This window comes from Acromyrmex echinatior, chromosome 1, assembly GCF_024713525.1.
Source record: "Acromyrmex echinatior isolate Ae372 chromosome 1, ASM2471352v2, whole genome shotgun sequence".
NCBI lineage: Eukaryota > Metazoa > Arthropoda > Insecta > Hymenoptera > Formicidae > Acromyrmex > Acromyrmex echinatior.
The window spans coordinates 9405994-9425552 of NC_141852.1; the positions used below are offsets into that span (position 1 = coordinate 9405994).

Below are 19559 nucleotides of genomic sequence, written 5' to 3' on the forward strand. Positions count from 1 at the left end.
ACAATTACTGGCCCCGCTGCAATGAATACGATGGTTCGTGTCCCATTGGTGTGTAATAGCATCGTAATTACTTTAAGCTATTGTACGGACAATTCGATAGAATCCACGATCGTCTGAGAATAAACGAACCGAGGAAAAAGCGACTTTTTACGGTTAATTACGGCGTTACTGTACAATATTTTTTAGTGATTATTGTACATTCTTATTAAATCGTACAAAGAATTGTTGAAACGATTATAAGGATATGTTCCATGCAGCGTTTATCGACAATGTAGCAAATCTTTTTTATTGTCAATTCGTATCAACGTGCACTTCTGACGTTTCTATAATGCGAATTCTTCGTTGAAGATAATGTATTTCTCATCGCGATGATGTCGAGGGAAAGCTTTCTCCTTTCTTCTATAAGCAAACTGCCTATTCTTTGTTCCTTTCTCTCTCTCTCTCTCTCTCTCTCTCTCTCTCTCTCTCTCTCTCTCTCTCTCGTCCCTTTTTCCCCTCGTATGCGCGAAGACGATTTCCTTCCGTTTCTCGAGAAGCTCTTGACTAAACGACCGCGTCCCGATGGTTCTATTTCTCGAAAGCTCGAAAGCCCGAGAGGGATCAATCGTTCACCGGATCCTTGCCGTACGCCCTGAGAGAGCATGGCTAACTCTTTCGAGACATTTCGATTGTCAAATGACCTCCGTCTCCTTTACTTCCGGCGAAGAGTGCTGCACAAGTACCGTCGCCGACATTCTGAGGGCAATTTAATTAAAGTAACTTCAGTCGGGCGAGAATACAAGGGTTTTCTCTTTTCCTTCACGAACTGTTTCTGTTTATTCAGGATATTCTCCGCGCCGATTCGATCTTACACAAAGCCTCATCAACCCTTGCCAGCTTATCTGGTGGAATACAACCGCGTGCGGTCTCTTTGACACGAATGCGTTTTTGTTCTCTACCTCCAATTTTCCTTCGTCGATCATTTGCAAAGTCTTTGTGTAATGCCCGCACAACTCCAGTTATTTCTGTTTCCGCAAAGACTCGACTCTAGTTGGAATAAATTAATTCTTCCACCAGGCTATACGGTTAAAAGTTGCGACAGCACCGAAGCGATTCCTTATCAAAGAATACATATTGTAGAGACTGAGTAAAAATATCTTCTCCTTTTTTTAACAAAACGTTTATGTTAAATGCAATATGAAGGGCGGAATAATTTTTTTATTTCAAATGTCAGACATCCATTAATTCCCTATAGGCAGGCTGTCTTTTAAATAAGTTTTCTAAATGGATATTTATGAGAAAAATGCCTTTAACGCGATCGAACGCGCGGCGGGACATTAATCAAGTCTTCTTTTGGTATTTATTTTCTTTTCGCCGGAAAATAACAGCAAAATTGCTCGACATGAATCCTAAAGCGAAAGACTTGTCCAAGTGAGACTCGGCACATTCTGAAACGTGGCGAACTATCCTCAGGGCCGATGAACAGTGAAGGAAGCCATTTCGAGGTCGTAAAATTCTCAGAAGTGTCTCTCTTAAGCCGGTAACGACGAACAGAACGTTTATATCTGTTCCGCCACTCGATTTTGACTGTTTCAATATCGACGGGAGTAATACTCGTAAAATTATACTCGAGACGGAGGAACGCGCACGGGATGAGTCTGTATCAGGGAATAATTTTTAAAGATATCAAATTATTTAATCAAGCGAGAGTGATATACTGAATTTATAAAGTGCTGTATATCTTTCATTAACCTCGCACCGATGGATCTTTCTCTCTCGCGAGGAAGCTGAGAAAATTATTCCCCTTATCCGGGTTTATTAATCAACTTCCCAACTAGCTTCGCTTTTCTCTCTGAGCGAAAATCTCATTTGAAGGTGACGCGTAACGATGATTCGAACCGACGAATTAATTTCCACTTGAGAGAGAGAGAGAGAGAGAGAGAGAAGAAAAAGCGAAATCAGGAAATAATGCGTTCGCAGAAGAAGCGTTTGAAGCAATCGAATCTCCAAGTCAATCGTTATCGGAGTAACAGGATGTCCCAGAAATTTAAATATGCCCTTTTCCTTTTCTTTTATCCGGGAAAGATACGAAAGAGAAAGAAGCGATCGATTTTATGTTAATCTTGACGTAAATTTCGCCCGCAAAAGCAATCATCCTTGGGACAGCAGGACGATAATAGATTCGCAAATAACAGCGACATTTTTACGTATCCGTTGCCATGATTTATTATGTGATTCCGCTTCGAAGACATTATATTCTCGTAATTCACGTTCGCCTTGGAGTACGCTCGGGCGCCAACTTGGATGCTAATCTCCGATTAATTGCGGGCGAGTGCCTGCGGCAATCGCGCGAATCATTTCGTAACGTAACTAATATAAGCCGTTAAGCCTCGTGACATTTAAAGACGGCTTACGGAATTCGAAGTAATTATCGTTCTCTCTCTCTCCTATCGGTATTCATGGTCATTCTCGGCGTTGTGTGTTTCAGGTCTCCGTAAGGTATATCCTTATTATTTTACCTTCACGACATTCACGAAAGGTCGATGGGTCGGCGAGAAGATCCTGGAAGTCTTCGCGAGGGAATTCCGTGCCCATCCAGCTGAGGAATACGAGAGATGTATTCGTGCCGGCACCCTGACGGTCAACTATCAAAAGGTGGACGTCGATTACAGGTTACGGCACAACGATCTCTTGGCTAACGTTGTCCATAGGTATGTGAACATTCCGTTGAAAGTAACCGACCATATCGCTTTTTCTTGCGTCGTATAATTTTTGCGAGCGTTTGTCACCGTCGTCGTCGACGTCGTCGTCGTCGTCGCCAACACGATAGTCTGTTCCTCGCGATTTCTCGCGGCAAATGTCAAACCACTATTGTTGAGAAAAGCATCGTTGACTCTGGAAAGTTTGATTGAATCGCGAAAATCGACAACGGCACGCCGAGCTGCGAATTAAAGGAGAAAGCTACGCTAGAGACTTTGAATTTCCTTCGCGGAAAGAAATGGATTTGCTAAAATATTTAAAAATTTAGCTAGATGTAGATCTGAAAGTAATTCTAGAATGCTATATCTATATGTAAATTTTACATACAAATGAGCAAGAACATTGAGCATTAAATTACACGAAAAGGAACGATTTTGCTAGAGAAAGGACTGAAGTCTTTAAAAATTTAAGTGCGATTCACTTCGTTGTAAATGTTTCGTTGATCAATCAGGAGAAAGACTTTTACGAATTGACCAATCAAATAATGCTTCAAAGCATTTGCAATGTTAATTGAATCACACCATTAGCTTGATACAGGTTTGAAAATAATTTTGTTGCATCATCAAAATAATTACGTAGGACTTTCAAGCATGATGAATGATGCTGTAAAAAATTTTAATATTCTGCCAATCTTCTTGAGCCTTCCTCCATATTATTTTAATCAGCAAATCAGAAAAAGATTAACTTTTTAATTATGGAATTTTAGGATAAGAAATTTGTGACAACCATGATGTGAAATATAAAAAACTTGTACGTTACATTAATCAAGAGAGATTTATTTCTTCATACATAAAATTTGCGTCTCGATAACAATACTGTATGACTTAATAGCAATGTTGTTCTAAGGTTAAATATTGATGACAATGCAAAAACATTCTATTAATGAGTTTGAGCGTTCTACATAATTATTTTGATAAACAAAATTATTTTCAGATTTATATCTAGCTTTTTTAAGTACTTCAACAAAATCATTTTTTTCGTGTATTTAATTATTCGTACTTATATTTGGTTCGCAAATACGCAAATACTGCGACACATAAAAGTGGATGTTATTCGATATATATTTTTTCTTTTCTTTTTTAAACAAAATTAAGTAGATTTCAGGTACATATTTAAAATGGCATTTCATAATACTAAAGTGTGTTGTACTTATTATTCGATAAAAGGCACGTACCTTTATCCATTTATATAGGGCGCACGCTACGTATAACGCTGGGTTCTCGGTACCGTTTTAAATCCACTTTTTCTTGGTTGGAAGCTTGTTTATCGGTCGACGCGGGAATTTCGGCCGACGTTGGGCAAACTCCGGCGTACATATTTAACGAAGCCTATTGGCCCCGTATAAATCCAGGTTAGCTTCCGCAGGAATTTACTTTGATTTCAGAAGAGCCCCGGGAATTTGGCGAATCTTGTCAGGCGCGCGCAAATGAGATCGGGTTTAATTTCGGGAATTTCTGGGTTATCCGCTTAAAGCTTGTTTCATCCGCGCAAAACGTAATGTATCATTGTGATCGACAAGTTATATCGCACTGAGAAGGATTATCCTTAGCTTACACACAGATTTTTAGCTATGTTCTCGTCTAACGATTATATCCGCGAGGCTGGTGGTATGACGTAACGAAATACGATCGACAGCTAGCCCGGTGTGAGCTGTGTTTGCGCGTTACGTTATATTATGTGGGAAGGTATCTAATGCGGATCAAATTTAGTTGATTTACACGAGACGGAAACGCATGCGTGGAAAGCGGCTCGGCTAAAGCGGGCAACATCGGATTAGTGCCGGGATTACATTGGTGCTTGAAACAGAAGTCTAAAATGCATAATCCGTATATAAACGGTTTAATTCGCTCACGCCAGAGCACATCCGTTATTCGTAATGCGGGAAGATGGACGGAAGCCGAGAGTATTCACATTTTCCTATCATAACTGTCTGTAATATTTCGGGATGCCTCAAGTAAACCAGGGAGTCATTCAATTTTTTATCTTGAGCGGAAAGATGAAAAGTGAAAATTTTTTTCTACGTGTGTATATGTACATATCTACATACATAAAAATGCCAGAGAGTTTGCGAGTTATCGCCGTGTCGTGATCCATTGCTAATGTCATTAGCAATGGATTACGACATGGCGATAACCCATAAACCTTCTGGCATCTTTGAAGTAAATACCCGTGGAAGCCTCAAAAGCACACACAGAAAAATACTTACTGTATGTAAATGATAATTACTTATTTCAAATATATACTTCAAATGTCAGTAAATCTATTGTATAATAAGTTTATCACAAGCATCAAATTTATTCAAATTTATTCAAATTTATTTTGAATCTTGATAAGTTTAATACTTCAATCAAGATCATTAAATTAAAATTAATTCAATTCAGTCATTATATAAAGCCGCTTCTTCGATCAATTATATATTTTTAAAAAATTTTCGTTTTGATAATAATGAATTTTTTTTTAATTTGTAAGTAATAAGTATATTTTAAAATTATCAAGGAAATATTCTTTATTAAAAATATATATAACCGTTACTTAAAAGGAAGAAAATAAATTGAGTAATCATTTTTTTTTTGCAGTAGAATGATATATTTTTCTGTGTGCATACAAAAAATGTTCACTTTTCCGTGTTGGGGAAAAAGTTTGACCTTCTGGCAGGTCTTTTGGCTTTGTAAAATCAAACAGGATGCGATCGAGGAAAGTCCAGGACGATGTAACGCGCAGGAAATGCGCGCAACGATGGCGTGCGGTCGAAAGGCGCGGCGGTAGGTCCAACGAACTCGTAAATCATTCGCTTCTCCTTACTTGAAGCAGTGTAGATAAGAGCAGCCTCGGTGGATCCTCTTCGTGCGCACGAGGCCGGGAACCACATGGCCGGGACTCATGTGATTATCCTTGGCACGGATATATAAGAATCTAATATGCCATGAGTGCACACGCCGCGCTCTCTCGCTCTCGAGCGCGTTTTTAAACGCGCCAATGCTCAACGAGGTATATCAGCATAGTTATCGCAGGGAACATGGATGCGTCGAGTAGCTTCTACTTCGTCGTTCCAATATAGCGCGCGAAGGAGCCTCGAAATTCTGCAAACGTCTCGCAAAAAGATGAATACGTCATATTTCGAATGAAGAAAAAAAAAATGCGAATGAAATAAGCCTCTCTTTCCCTCTTTCCTCCATCATCATTTTGTCACGAGTGCAGCAGTTCTCGTTGACGCTGACGTACGGAAGCTGGATTAAATTATTTCACGTCTTGCACGCCGCTAATACAGTCTGCCCGCTTGCATGCTAATTCCAGCAATTATCCTGGCAATTGTACTTTTCAGACGCGCGTTCGCGACACGCGGACCACTCGTGTCCTACATTTCGCCGCGTGTCTCCATCGTCGTTATAATGGCAAATTCCGGAGTTAATTCGTAGCTCACGAGAACGATATTTTTTTTCTCTACGTCGATTTTTCATGTCGACGTCCAAGCTGACAACGCTAAAATGTATCTCCGTACAGAGTTTTTGCGCGTCGATTGAATTTCCGATGGGCAAAGCGAAGTTAACCGGGTGAAGGCCGGAGTACAGGATAGCCGCCTAGTCGTCAGTAATAAACAATGAGATTCATGCAAAAAGGACGATTTTGCTGAAGTATCTAAAAATTTAGATATAAAATTGAACTAGATAAAAATTTAGCTCTCCAAAATTTAAAGTTAAATTCATACTCTCTAAATCTGAATCAATGGCTATCAAATTATATTAGTCTCCATTGAGTATACCATTGACTAATTAGTGAAATTCAAAAAAAAAGTTTCTTTGGAAAAGAAAGTTTGAATATTATGTAATTAAAAAAAATATCGATATTTATACGTTAGTGTAGTTCTAATAGCATATGCATTGAATTTATATACACTAAAGTAAGATTAGTTAGGGATTCTATGTTTCATTAATGTTTTAGTTGAATTTCACTGTGAATTTAGTAATTACCAGTACTTAGGACTGATAATCAAAGATTATCCACTGATTCAGCTATAAAGAGTAATGTCAAATTATATCTAATTTGAGTTATTTTTAATCGTACTTGTATCGCCACTGTTCCTACTCAATATATTGTTAATTTAACTAAAATAATGAACTTTAACTCAAGGAATTAAATTTTATTCAAATTAAATTTATTATTTACTAAGTATATACGTTATATAATATGTTATATCAATGTTTACTTTGAAACTAATTACAGAAATGAATTGTTTTATATTTAAAAATGGAAATTAAATGGAAATTAAAAATAATAAAATGTTATTTATCTTAAAAGGATTATCATTGTTCCTATGATATCTAATAGTACATAGATTTGAAAAATTTCGTTGAACCATGAAATTAATTATGTAAGGAATTGTATGATAACATAAAAAATTTTGACATTCAACCAACTTGAGTTATATAATCTTTTTGAGTCCAATAAAATTATTTTCAGATCTATATTTATCTAAATGTTTAGATATTCCAGCAAGCTCTTCTTTTCGTGTGGCGTGACATTAGGAAATTTAGAAAAAGGCGCGTTTCTGAGATAAGGTTGGAAAACTCTCCTTCGATCGACGTGGAAATCGGACCTCATCGTAGATGTGAACAATCGGGTGATTCTTCGTAATTAAAGCTGCTTTCCTTTTAGAAGATACAGTTGACACAAATGTCGTTCTATTCTTCTTCAATGAATAACAAAACTAGAACGACACTTGTGTTACCTGTTTCTTTTAAAAGGAAAAGCAACTTAAAATGCTTGATCGAATGTCGAAACATCGTCGATTGTCGCGTGATACCGCGAGACACGTTATCTATCCTGTACTTGGGAACACGGGACACAATTAAAATGGCAAATATAATCTAGGTCAGCTGTGGGAGTCCGCGATACGCATCGGCATGATGCGACCAGCAGCGATATCTACCGTACATATTTACGTTATCGGAACAATTACGTTACGCGCGTGTTGCATAAAGAATACAAATATTGGGGAGGAGTAGGGAGGAGCAACATCGCCGAACCGACTGTGGATTGTTACGATAGCCGAACAATTGCGGAGATGGATGGAAAGTAAATTGGCAGCCTGCGACACCACCTGTGCCGTTGGTGACGTTACGTCGTTGTTGTCATGTTTCGATACGCATTCGTGATCCTTACGGCGTAGATGCGACGCGCAAATTTCGCGAGCGAGTCGGCGCTTACGGAAAAAGAACATTTTCTGGCGAGAATACGCTTGAGGAAACGCACTGTGAATTTTCGCATCGAAGAAATACCCCACTTTGCGTTACCAGTAGGTACTCTTAGTAGGTACTCTTTAGGTACTCTTGTATTGTTTTTGCAAAAATAATTGTATCTTCACAGTTGGAAAATTTATGTTAAAATTAACGCATTTCACAAGTTTCAAATGGTCTATGCAATTTTTTATGTTAATTTAACACAAGATGAATATTAAAAAGTAACACAAATATTGTGTATAACACAAAAATGTAATACTGACACAATTGATAAGCAAACTGTAGAAACATATTTTCTAAAAGTAAAATTAACATTTATTATAAATTAACACTTAGAATTCTATCTTAGAATTTACGTTTTAAAATACGTTATTTTTACGTTATTAATTCATTTATTTAATTCATTTATTTCATTCATATATAAATTGTGTTATTTTGACATTAAAGAATGTTAAATATAAATTTAACATAAAATATTTAAATAACATAATCGAATTAAATTAACACTCATAAAAATTCAACATAAAATTTTAACAAAAACTTGAGTGGACCAAAAATAAAGTTTTTTGCAAATGGAACCGTTTCTTAACTGCATATTATTAACTATTATTTAATATGTTTAATATGTATGTCGAGCTTTAAAAAAGTGGTTGTAGATTTACTATATTCCTAAGAAATACTACTTTAAATGTGTATAAAATAAAAAAAGTACTTTTTTATTGAAACATCCAATTTAAATTACAATTAATAACAGATTTCTTCATACTTTGATATATAAGTCAGCGTTTGACGTTCTCTGAGGTTTACTTGTGAGTGTGCCATAATTTTTTTTTTAATTATCTGAAGAATAAAATTACGACGGGCTAGATTGTTTTTCGCTCTTCTAATTTCTTCCTTTCAAAAACGTTACACCTCTTAGCTGCAAACGTTTATCGCACCGATTTTTTTTCTCGAAAACTTTTAAGTTAACATTGTATGTTTAAATTCGTTTGATCACTGTCATAGAATCAGGAATATCCGAAGACGAAGAAAAGACTCCGGTGTTTCCTTTCTAACAGCGTGTCTTCCCTTGGGAGAATTCGTGTCGGTTGAGAGGAAAGGAAGCGCGGCGAAGAGACGACTTCGGTAATCTCGCCTCGAGGGCGAGAAAGTTGAAACAGCGACCGATGCTTCGAAGGACACGACGTCGTTCGCACGTTCGATGGATACGCGAAGGACACAATCGTCGATGTTGCAATTACACTTCGGCAACACAGCTGGATAACGCGAAACCTTTCGCAATCGGCTCCATTCGGGCATCCATCACTATATGTCGGCACCGGTGCGACGTTCTGATTCCGATTGCATGAATCCGGGAAATCGCTTCCTAAAATAGTCATGAATCACCTGGTAAACAACGCGATGTTTGTGACGCCAAATCGCCGATGGGAGTCCTTTTCTCTCGAGAATGAGGATTAATCGATTCCGTGAATGCTTAATCGCCGTGAATGTCTTGTCATGATAATTAATGTAACAAGATAGGCATCATAGCGCGTTATCGTGTTTCTTCAGGCATTCGCGTTAGAAAAACACGTCCCTGATTCGCTCCGAGCAACAAGGAAAAAGTTTTTCTTTCTTATCTTAGGTACAAGAAGCAGAAGGTCTATGTTAATTAGAATGGAAATTATGGAAATTTGATTATTATCTGTTGAATATAGCCGTGAGCGAATAGCTGATTATTAACTCAAACTAGAGATAGAGATCTGAAGGTCTGCCAAGCATGCTTTCGATGTATTGTCAGAAATCATAGCTCCACGAGTGGAGCATGTCGAGAATTTCAGAGTGGCAGAGATGCGTCGTTTTCCGTTGCCATTTTTCAATTAATGTCCCGATGTTCGTGGTACTCGCGATCGATGGTCCAGAATAGCCTCTCAAAAGGGTCTTTGGAGAAAACTCGTGGGCGTGACGAGTGTCGAGTCTGCTCGTTGCTGGCCTTCATTTCAGGATCGTTCCTCGGGATCGTCCCGGTCTACCTACGTTGTTACGGGCGCTCTCTCGCGTCTTTCCCGGTGATGCGGGAAATTAGGTGGGATGATTCAATTAGCCGGAAGAACCCCTCCGTAGGCGAACGATTCGCTTTACCGTCAGCGCCGTGTAATTTCGCAGGAGAGTTGGTCTCCGTCGATGCATCGACCGTAGAATGCGGTGCATTGAATAAGATACGCGTCTCTTCACCTTCATCTCGCTGCTCTCTGAACGATTAATCTTTCCGAGCTTCTTCTCGCAATATCGACCATGTCACCATCTTCTCCAACGCGGAACGTCTCGCGGAACGTCTTACAAAATGTGTTGCGGAATGCGTCGGTCTGGTCGTAATGTTTGTTGAAGAAGTAATCCGGTTAATATCCGCTTTCTGATCGACTCTCGACGGATTCGGCCGAGTCACGAATGAAAAGTAATCAGCGTGAAGATCGATCGCGAAGACGCGTGACGGCGTGGTGGTACAAGGAGCTAGAGAAACAGGGGTGCGCAACTGAAATATGTTAAAGCAATATAATAGTATACTGAAAAAAATATATTAAATTTTAATAAATATGTTTAAATAGTATTAATTAGGGTTACGTTTGAATAGTAGTAACTGTTCCTATTACTTCATTCTTATTATTTCGCCTTTGTATTTAAATAAGCCACAAAGAAAACTAGAACAGATAAATAAGAAAAGGTATTTTTTTTATTAAATTAAATTTTTAATATATATGTTATTAAAAATAATATTTTTTAACTATGAAAGTATAATGAACATTTTTCGAAAGATATATATCACAATTTAGAATTTATATGAATCAGTAATACGAAATTTTAAGCTTGTCCCTATTAGTGCTCTGTATTGGAGCTAACAACGTTGTGTTATGAGTGTACATTGAAATTGTAAGTATAATTAAAATACTGATTTATGTACTAGTAACTTAAACAATGAATAGCTTACATCGACTATCTTTTTAGTAATTGTATGTTAAAATAATTCAAATGTGGATAAGCACATAAATTGGGACAATACATTAATAAGGATCCATTGCCCTTTAAAAGAGCACATTAACTAGGACAAAACATTTTCTTTATTTTTATCAAAAACATTTTAAAACATTAACATTTCTAAATTAAAAAATATTATAAGAAAAAGAAATAGTTGAAAAACCGATATTGATTTTAAACAAACAAAATTAAAACTACAATACTTAATAATTAATTCACTAATGAACTTAAGTTGACTTAAAGGCACACTAATAGGTACAGTTATCCTATATATTTATTATAATAAATGTGAACATATATTTATTTGGTATAAGAATTATTAATTCAACGTATCATTTTTTATTGAATAAATATTTATTTACTATAAGTAAATATTTAGTACTATTTGAACAAACGCTTATTAAAATTTAATAAATTCTTTTTCAGTATACGTAATAATACAATGCGATGAAAGAAGAAAACAGGGGATCTTGCTCGAATTTTATTCACGTCGATCGAATGGATACTCTGAAAAAAATATCTGGTCGGACGGATCAGAAGATTCTAATTATATAAATCAAAATTCCAGTTCTCTCAACTGGAATAGTAGATTCAATTAAAAAATTCTGATTTATTTATATTTGACCAGAATTCCGAATAATCAAATCAGACATTTTTCTCAGTGTATAAACCAGAATTAACGGATGACTTGAGGAAAATGTCGGGCATCGCGCACCCCTGGGCTCAAAGCATGGAAATCCATGCACGATCAGCGAACGATAAGGCAGGACACCTGCGGGCACTCTGCTTACGTGTTGCGGACACAAGGGTGAAGCGCAGAAGGAGGTACCCGACCTCCAACCTCCGTTCCGATACCATCGTGCACCCGGTCCATGCTAATAAATCAACCTGTCGCCGGACTTCCAGTCGCGCCCTCGACCCGCGACACGCTTCTCTATCGCTTCTGTGCATCACCCGCGATCTTTGCCGCACTACCTGCTCTCGTATATAAGCCTTTGGTTTCGCTAAAAGCACCCACTCCCTTCTAGCTAATTCGCGCGAAAATTGAATAATTTTACGCGATGGCAGAACAGATAAACTGATTATGCTCCACTGAATGCAATCATGGGGGAGGGGAAGCGTATTATTTCTGCAAATGCAATCAAAAGAAATACCTGAATTCTATTCTCGTAGCACAAGCGATCTATCAATTATATCACGATCGCGAGGCGTATCTCATTATATACCAATTCTCGCGAGGATCGTGAGAAAACGCGATAAGGCGTTTCTTTTTCAAAGATTAAGAAGAGAGAAGATTACCGTCTTCCTTCGTGGAACGACCGCAAAGTGCTTTTTTTTTTCTCACGGTGGCTAACCGCGTTCTCAGTTAACTATAATTTGCGATGGATTAATCTCTCGGTAGATTTAGTGGTCACGACGTAATTTAAAATTGGCGAGGAGTCGCCATCTATTACCGGCGGAAGTTACCGGCTCGTCTTACGATCTGTGTGTTTAGGAGTACGCGACAAGCTATCTATGCACGTTCAAACTAATTAAGAATTCTCACGAAATTCTAATTCAATGCTGCGGCCACGTCGTGAGGGAATCCGTGATGTTGACTGACCGGGTTGATGTAATCTGTTTGCGCTTTTACATTTATGCTGTCTCTACGTTTTTCTAACAATATGTCAAAAGCATTTTCATTTGGTGACGTTGAAGAATCGGCGGATATCGGCTTATCGAATATTTGAAGCATTGAATAAAAATATCGTCTGACATTTTGTCATATTTTAAGTCAATAAAAATTAGTTTAATGTTATTTGTCATAAGTGTACTGAGAAAAAATATATGAAATATTTGGAATTTTTGGAGTTGCAATTTAATTTTATTATAAGTAGAATCTTTTAAGAATGCTTATTAGCATTATGTTCTGCAACTATATTTTTACTCTTTCCGTTTGCAATCTGGTATTTTTTGTCCAGTCAAGAGGTCTGTGTGTTATTTGCAGCTGAATTAGTATACACTTTTGAAACTTAAAATGAGATAAATATATGCGAGAGAGAAAAAGAGAGTTCTAATACAATTTTGTTTGCAAGAATAAAAAATAGTCATTAAGTTTTTGTTGTTCTATGCTTTTAAAAAATGTGAAAAAATATAAGGTTACTTTTTAATACCTCTATTACATTACCAAATAGTTTTGAAGTAATTTAAATGTTAAAACTTCTATTTAACAGAAATTAAAATTTGAGGGTGAAATTTCATTTATGCCAAAAAAAAACTCAAGTTACAGACTGAGAATTAAATTAACGATTACGTAATTTGTGATGTTATTTTCAGCTTTATAATTTTAGTTTATGATTGTTTCAAGTCTAACAAATCGAATTACGGTTTATAGAATTGAAAAATCTATTTGTAAATCTATATGTGAATATTATTTACTCTTACTATACACGATTTCGTCGTTTGTGTTTTGCTCATTTTTTTTTCTTTGAAAACTAAGAGCATCAAATAATTAGTTATAACATTTATACAATTTTTTAAATATACAACTTTAATAACTACTTTATAAAGATTTTAAAGTATACATAAAAATTATTTAATAATTTTTATATAGGGTAACTGTCCCTATTAATGTGCCTTTTTAGCCAATTTGCTTATTATTGAATTAATTATTAAATATTATAGCTTTAATTTTATCTGCTTGCAATCAATATCGGTTTTTTAACTACTTCGTTTTCTTATAATATTTCTTTAATCTAAAAAATGTTAATACTTTATAATTCTTTTGACAAAAATAGAAAACATTTTTGTCTCTATTAGTGAGTCTTCTAAGCGAGCTCTGCATTGGCACTGAGAACGTTCTGTTATGATTGTACTTTGAAATAAATATAATTGAAATAATGATTTATGTAATATTTATGTAATATAAACAATTAATTTAAATTTATTACCTGTTTTAGTAACTATATGTTAAAATGAGTCAAATGTGGATAGGCACACAAATTGGGGGCACATTAATAAGGCTTAAAATCTTGCGTATTACTGGATTCACTGGATAAATTCCTTTCGAAAAATATTTAAAATACTTTAATACTCAAAAATTAAAATATTATCTTCGGTATCGTATGCATTAATAATTTAACTTAACAAAAAAACTATTTTTTCTTATTTATTTGTGCTAGTTTTCTTTATGATTTATCGAAATACAAAAGTACACTAATAGGGACAGGCATAGTAATTGGGATAGTTACCCTATTTGTTAAAATAATAAAATTTAATGCGGAATTTATGTTGTAAAGGACTGGAAAATCATTATATGTATACGAATTCACGGGGGAGGGAGAGAGCATGATTTCTCTGGAAATCTTCTTTTTTTAAAAATATTTATAGCACAAAGTGTTTGTTATATATTTTTAATATTTTTGAAATGTATGAATAATTTGTATGAATAATTTAATTACAATTTTAATATTCCAAAAATATAATTCAGTTTAAGAAATTCTTAGATATAAAAATGTAAATTCTATTATGTTATTCTTCTTTTGTATTAATATAATTTTAAATAAAACGTTTTATAAATTATACATTTCAATAATACTTTTTCAATGTAATAATTTATAATAAATAATAATTTAATATTTTATTTTGTCATATTTTACTTTAAAATTTGACTTGCGGTGCGTCAATGACTCCCCTCTTGTCTAATTTGTGATCTACCGACGATGCCTAACTAATAATTAGGCGTCAAGATCCGCTTTAAATAGGACTTAAAAACAGGATTTTTTTTCTTTTATCGAAGTTGTATCATCGAATTTTGTGATAATAGGATAAATCTTATCAATTTACGCGTAAAATACAATCAAATATATTTAGGTTATATGATGTTATTATTATTGCTAACAATGCTAACAGAGAAACGGAGTAACAACTATTACACGAAAATCTCGTTTAAATCAATGTTTAACACGATACAACTGATACGTTTAAATCAATGTTTAACGCGATATGGCTATGAATACATAATCGTATGCACTATATTATAATATTTTTCGAGAACGATCTAGGCCAAGTAACGAAGTAACCTAACTCTCGGAACTTGACAGTTTCGAACTGCAATTAACTCTGCCACGTTCCTCCACGATCCTTTATGTCAATCGGCCTTGTTCCTTACATAGTGAGGCTGGTCATGTCGGACTCGGGCCGAGCTCGTGTCTAAATTCCAAGTGTTCCCGGGGTGTGTCTCGAGAGCGCATTCCGTCGTGACAAGACTTCGGGATTCGCCTGTAATCCAGCGGAATTAATGATCTATCTGCTTGCCGCTGAACTTTGCTGGATGAAGTCTATCTTGCGGTCTGATAATCGTTTTATGTCCGCGCAGTCCTTTGTGCCTTTGGGAAATTTAACCGCGGCTCGGAATCGACCTGTCTGTTTGGGCCTTAACGAAGCGAAATTGCGCGATGCTACTTCAGAAAATATAGCTAATAAATCCTGGGAAAAATCATTTCTCAAGAGATAATCGAACGTTTCCACGGATAATCGAGAATTGTGGGAATTGTGGAAATAAAGTGGAACCGTAGATCGTGTGATAAAATTGTATCTATATATATATATAGTTTAATAACAACGAAAAATAAAGATTAATTGCACTCCCGAAATTTAACTAAATATTCAATAACAACGAGTGAGAGAAAAATTTTATGCGGTTTGTGTGTGCTAAAATTTAACAAAGTAAATTACAGAAAATGAAGTATTAACAATTATCAAATAAAAGCTGTCGTTATAATAATTATGTTCAAACAGATGTAAACAGGTAACTTTAATAAATCTCTTTTTAATGTATCTATTTTATATGGTATCTGGAATTTAAATATCTTCAGGAGCATGTAAGGGATCGATAAGAAAAAAAGTTCTGTAGAAATACTCTTTCTTTCTTCGTTTTTAAAGAAAATCGCAAAAAAGACAAAACGTAGTTTTCATTTTTGTACTTTCTCATTACTTATTCACTTGTTGTATTTATTCACTTGCTTAATGTAAATATATATTGTTCCAAATGTTGGCCTCTTGTAGCAATGCAAGCATTGCATCTAGTACGAATAGCTCGTGTTGCAGCTAAACACTGATCTGGTGTAGCTAAACACTGATTTGATGTAGCCTTGATTCGATTTCACAATTGTTCTCTTGAGTTGATTGACGACGAATAAACTTCCTGCTTCAGGACCTCCACACAAAGAAATCCAGTGGTGTCAAATCAGGTGATCAGGGTGCTACTCCTCCATGTCCATTCATCGTTGTGGAAAATGTCTTACTAGCTCGAATAGTTTTACCATAATGAGGTGGACATCCATCGAGTAAAACCTTTTAAGAATTTTTTTCTTAGTTTATCGATCCTCTACACGCTCCCGAAGTTTTGACATTTAAACAGACACTTTGTATATTCAGGACTATTTAAAAAGACTTTTTTTATATTAATTATATCACTATAAATAGAAAGAACGATTTTGCTGAAATATCAGAAAATTTAGGTAGATACAAATCTGAAAATAATTTTGTTAGACTACTAAAATAATTATGTAGGAAATTTAAGCATAATGAGCAACGTTGCAAAAAGTTGTGGTCAAGGTTTTGGTATTCCAGCAACCAGCTTAGCGAAATTATTTTGATGGTTTAATAAAATTATTTTTAGATCTATTATCTAATTTTTTTTAGATACTTCACCAAAACCTTTCTTTTCGTATAATATCAGTAATTGAAGCATTATACTCGTATGTTTTTTAAATGTTTTATTTCTGGAATAAAATATTTCTGGTCGAATCGATTATTAGGTACAGATAATGGTTATAGTTTCGTATAGTTGAATCGTAATATAAAGCATTAGTATTAATCGAGATAATAGAACTGAAACACAATGGATCTGAATAGCTGATTGGAAGATCTTGCGGGAAGTCAATGTCGCCGACTAGACAATTAACTATAATACCGACATAAGTTCTAGTTGGCCGATCTGTTTCTCGATAATCACGTCATTCATTACAGCAGCATTCATCTTGATGGAACTTGATAGTTCGCGTGGTTGATTTTGAACAGTCACTAGCTGCGGTTTCTACGATAAGCAGAGATCGCTTTGACACATTAAAGCGTATTGGACCGAATCGATCGTTTCATAAAGCTGTTACTGACTCTATATAACTGAAGGTAGAAATATGTACCAGTTACATTGATTCTCGATAAAAGCCTGCGATTTTATTGAATACATTGTTAACTGAAATGACAACTGAGAAGCAATTTTACGATAGAGACATTAAAATTGTAATGAAGGTAGGATAATTAATATGTAATTGTCTGAAAATTAATATGCAACTGTCTGGCATTAGCAATGAACAGATATTTCTCTTGTAGCTTCTTTAAAATTCTTCGTATTCCAAGATGGAAATTGAGCTTGTAGCAAAAACCGACAGATTAATCCGATGTTTTACCAATGTTTTACCAATGTTTTATCGAAGGCTAATCTGGCGACAACGATGACTCGTTATTCGTAAAAGTTGATCGTCGATGAATTCCCACGGTGACTCGCGCTGATTTCGTTAGAATATAGTTACCATAAATTTAGCCGTGCCGGCGAAATCTCCTTGGAGAGAAGCGGCTTCGTTCCGAAACAAAGTGATACAATTACAGGCGGAGCCAGATGTTGCTTCCCTTCGCTGTTTGTCCTTATGATCGGTCACACAGGGCGGAACGCGATTACATTCATATATTAATTACGTGAATTATGTATGTATTAATTAGAATGCACGGAAGGTCCACGGCGACTGCGTATCGCTACCACGTAACATGACGTGTAGCATTCTCTCGCACACGTTACGTATCATTGATGCTGTTACACTGAAATTATGCGCCCTGAAATTTTAATGTCGCAAGCTCTCCTGTTTGCCACACCCTAGTATCTGCAGATTGCATGCACGAGCTCTATTACGTTACAAATTTTTTTGACAAGAATGAGTGGATGCGCAAATGCACACAAATGACCGCGCAAAATCGAAACTAAATACACTGAGAAAAAAGTTTTTATATAAACATATAATACATTTATAAACATATATTATATTGGACTTAAATACGTACATTCTCTAACGAAAGAAATAAAAACAATTAAATTAATTTAGTCAAATGAACAATTTTTTGTCTCAGTGTAATTAAACAAATTTTATATCCTTCCGCACTATAAAATAGAGCGTTAAACGAATTATGCAAATAAATTGCATAGCGAAATGCATCAATGTGTGATTGCGAAAGTAAAGTCAATATTATTCGGTTATAATATAGGACTATAAACAGAAATGTTTATATATGTATATATAGAAAAAATATATGTACATACCGCATATATTTCTATAATATATGCATTTCTACTTACAATAATATAAATTTCTCTATACATTATTTGACATTGTCAACAGGGTGGCGAAAAATAAAATGTAATGGAGCTATCACGACACGTTTGAAATGTGTATTTAAGTAAACCGACGTGGCACACACATGATACGCATAAAATTAAAAATCGGCAAAATAAACATTCGTTTTAAGCGGAAAATATCGGACGCCCGTGCATCAACGTCGGCTATGCGCGCGAGCAGAGTCAATATTATTCGATTCATATATAGAACTATCTACACAACTGCGCGCGGAGTACCGAAATTTCCCAAAATTCATTCATTACCAAATAATTTTCTGTACGCTTCCTCGATTTCGTCGAGTTTACGATTTATTCGCAACCGGGCGTGTTGCAGCCATGGAAAATGCCCGACGAAGCATTGTAATAATCATTCAGCAGGCTTTCCCGCGTGACCCGACGGTACAATTAACGCGTCTATATCTCTCGTCCGTGACGAAGCGGTGGGAAAGGCAACACGCGTGCGATAACGCATCGTGTGCCACATGCATTCTGGTTAATTGTTCAAAACCTCGTCTAATGATTCTATGTGTAACGAGATCGGTTCAGCGCATGCGATCTTTTTGTTCGCAACTTTTCAATCGCGATCGATCGCGTGTGTAAATTAATTTTTTAATGGCAAGATGAATTTTTAATTGGGATTGAATCTGGATTTCCTCCAATTAATGTAAAAAAATGGATGAAAGGTAAATAATAACACACAAAATTACATCCTCTGTTTTATTTGTAAATGAAAAAAGTGCAATCAAGTTATTAACTGTGATTTTAAATATTTGCAGTACATTATTAAATTTGTTATGTTAAATTTATACTCAATTTGAGTTACTTTTAATTATTTCGCACATTATTTACAGGCTGCCACTCGTCAATTTAATTACAACTATTGTGTAACAATTCAAGAAATTGTATTAATTTGATTAAATTCAATTCATTATGTATTGAAAGTGCATGTGTTAGTATGAACTCTGAAACTAATCATAGAAAGGAATTGACTTACATTTTGATATACGTGGAAATTAAAAATAACAAAATGTTATTTAACTCAAGAGTTACCATTGCTCTTTTGATAAATCTATTAAGAGAGATAAATGAGAAACAAACCTAGTTACTTTTTTTATCAAAGCGATCTTAGTGTTTAAATATTT

The 19559-nt window shown here is 35.3% G+C and overlaps 1 protein-coding gene across 3 annotated transcripts in view; it reads left to right on the plus strand.

Moving 5' to 3' along the window:
- Positions 1–19559, plus strand: part of LOC105146578 (pseudouridylate synthase RPUSD2) — a 176675-nt gene that overhangs the window by 141577 nt on the left and 15539 nt on the right. For all 3 annotated transcript variants that reach the window (XM_011056923.2, XM_087407553.1, XM_011056922.2), the window contains one exon: positions 2468–2690. In XM_011056923.2, coding sequence (XP_011055225.1) covers positions 2468–2690 — 223 coding nt within the window. The remainder of the gene's footprint in view (positions 1–2467; positions 2691–19559) is intronic.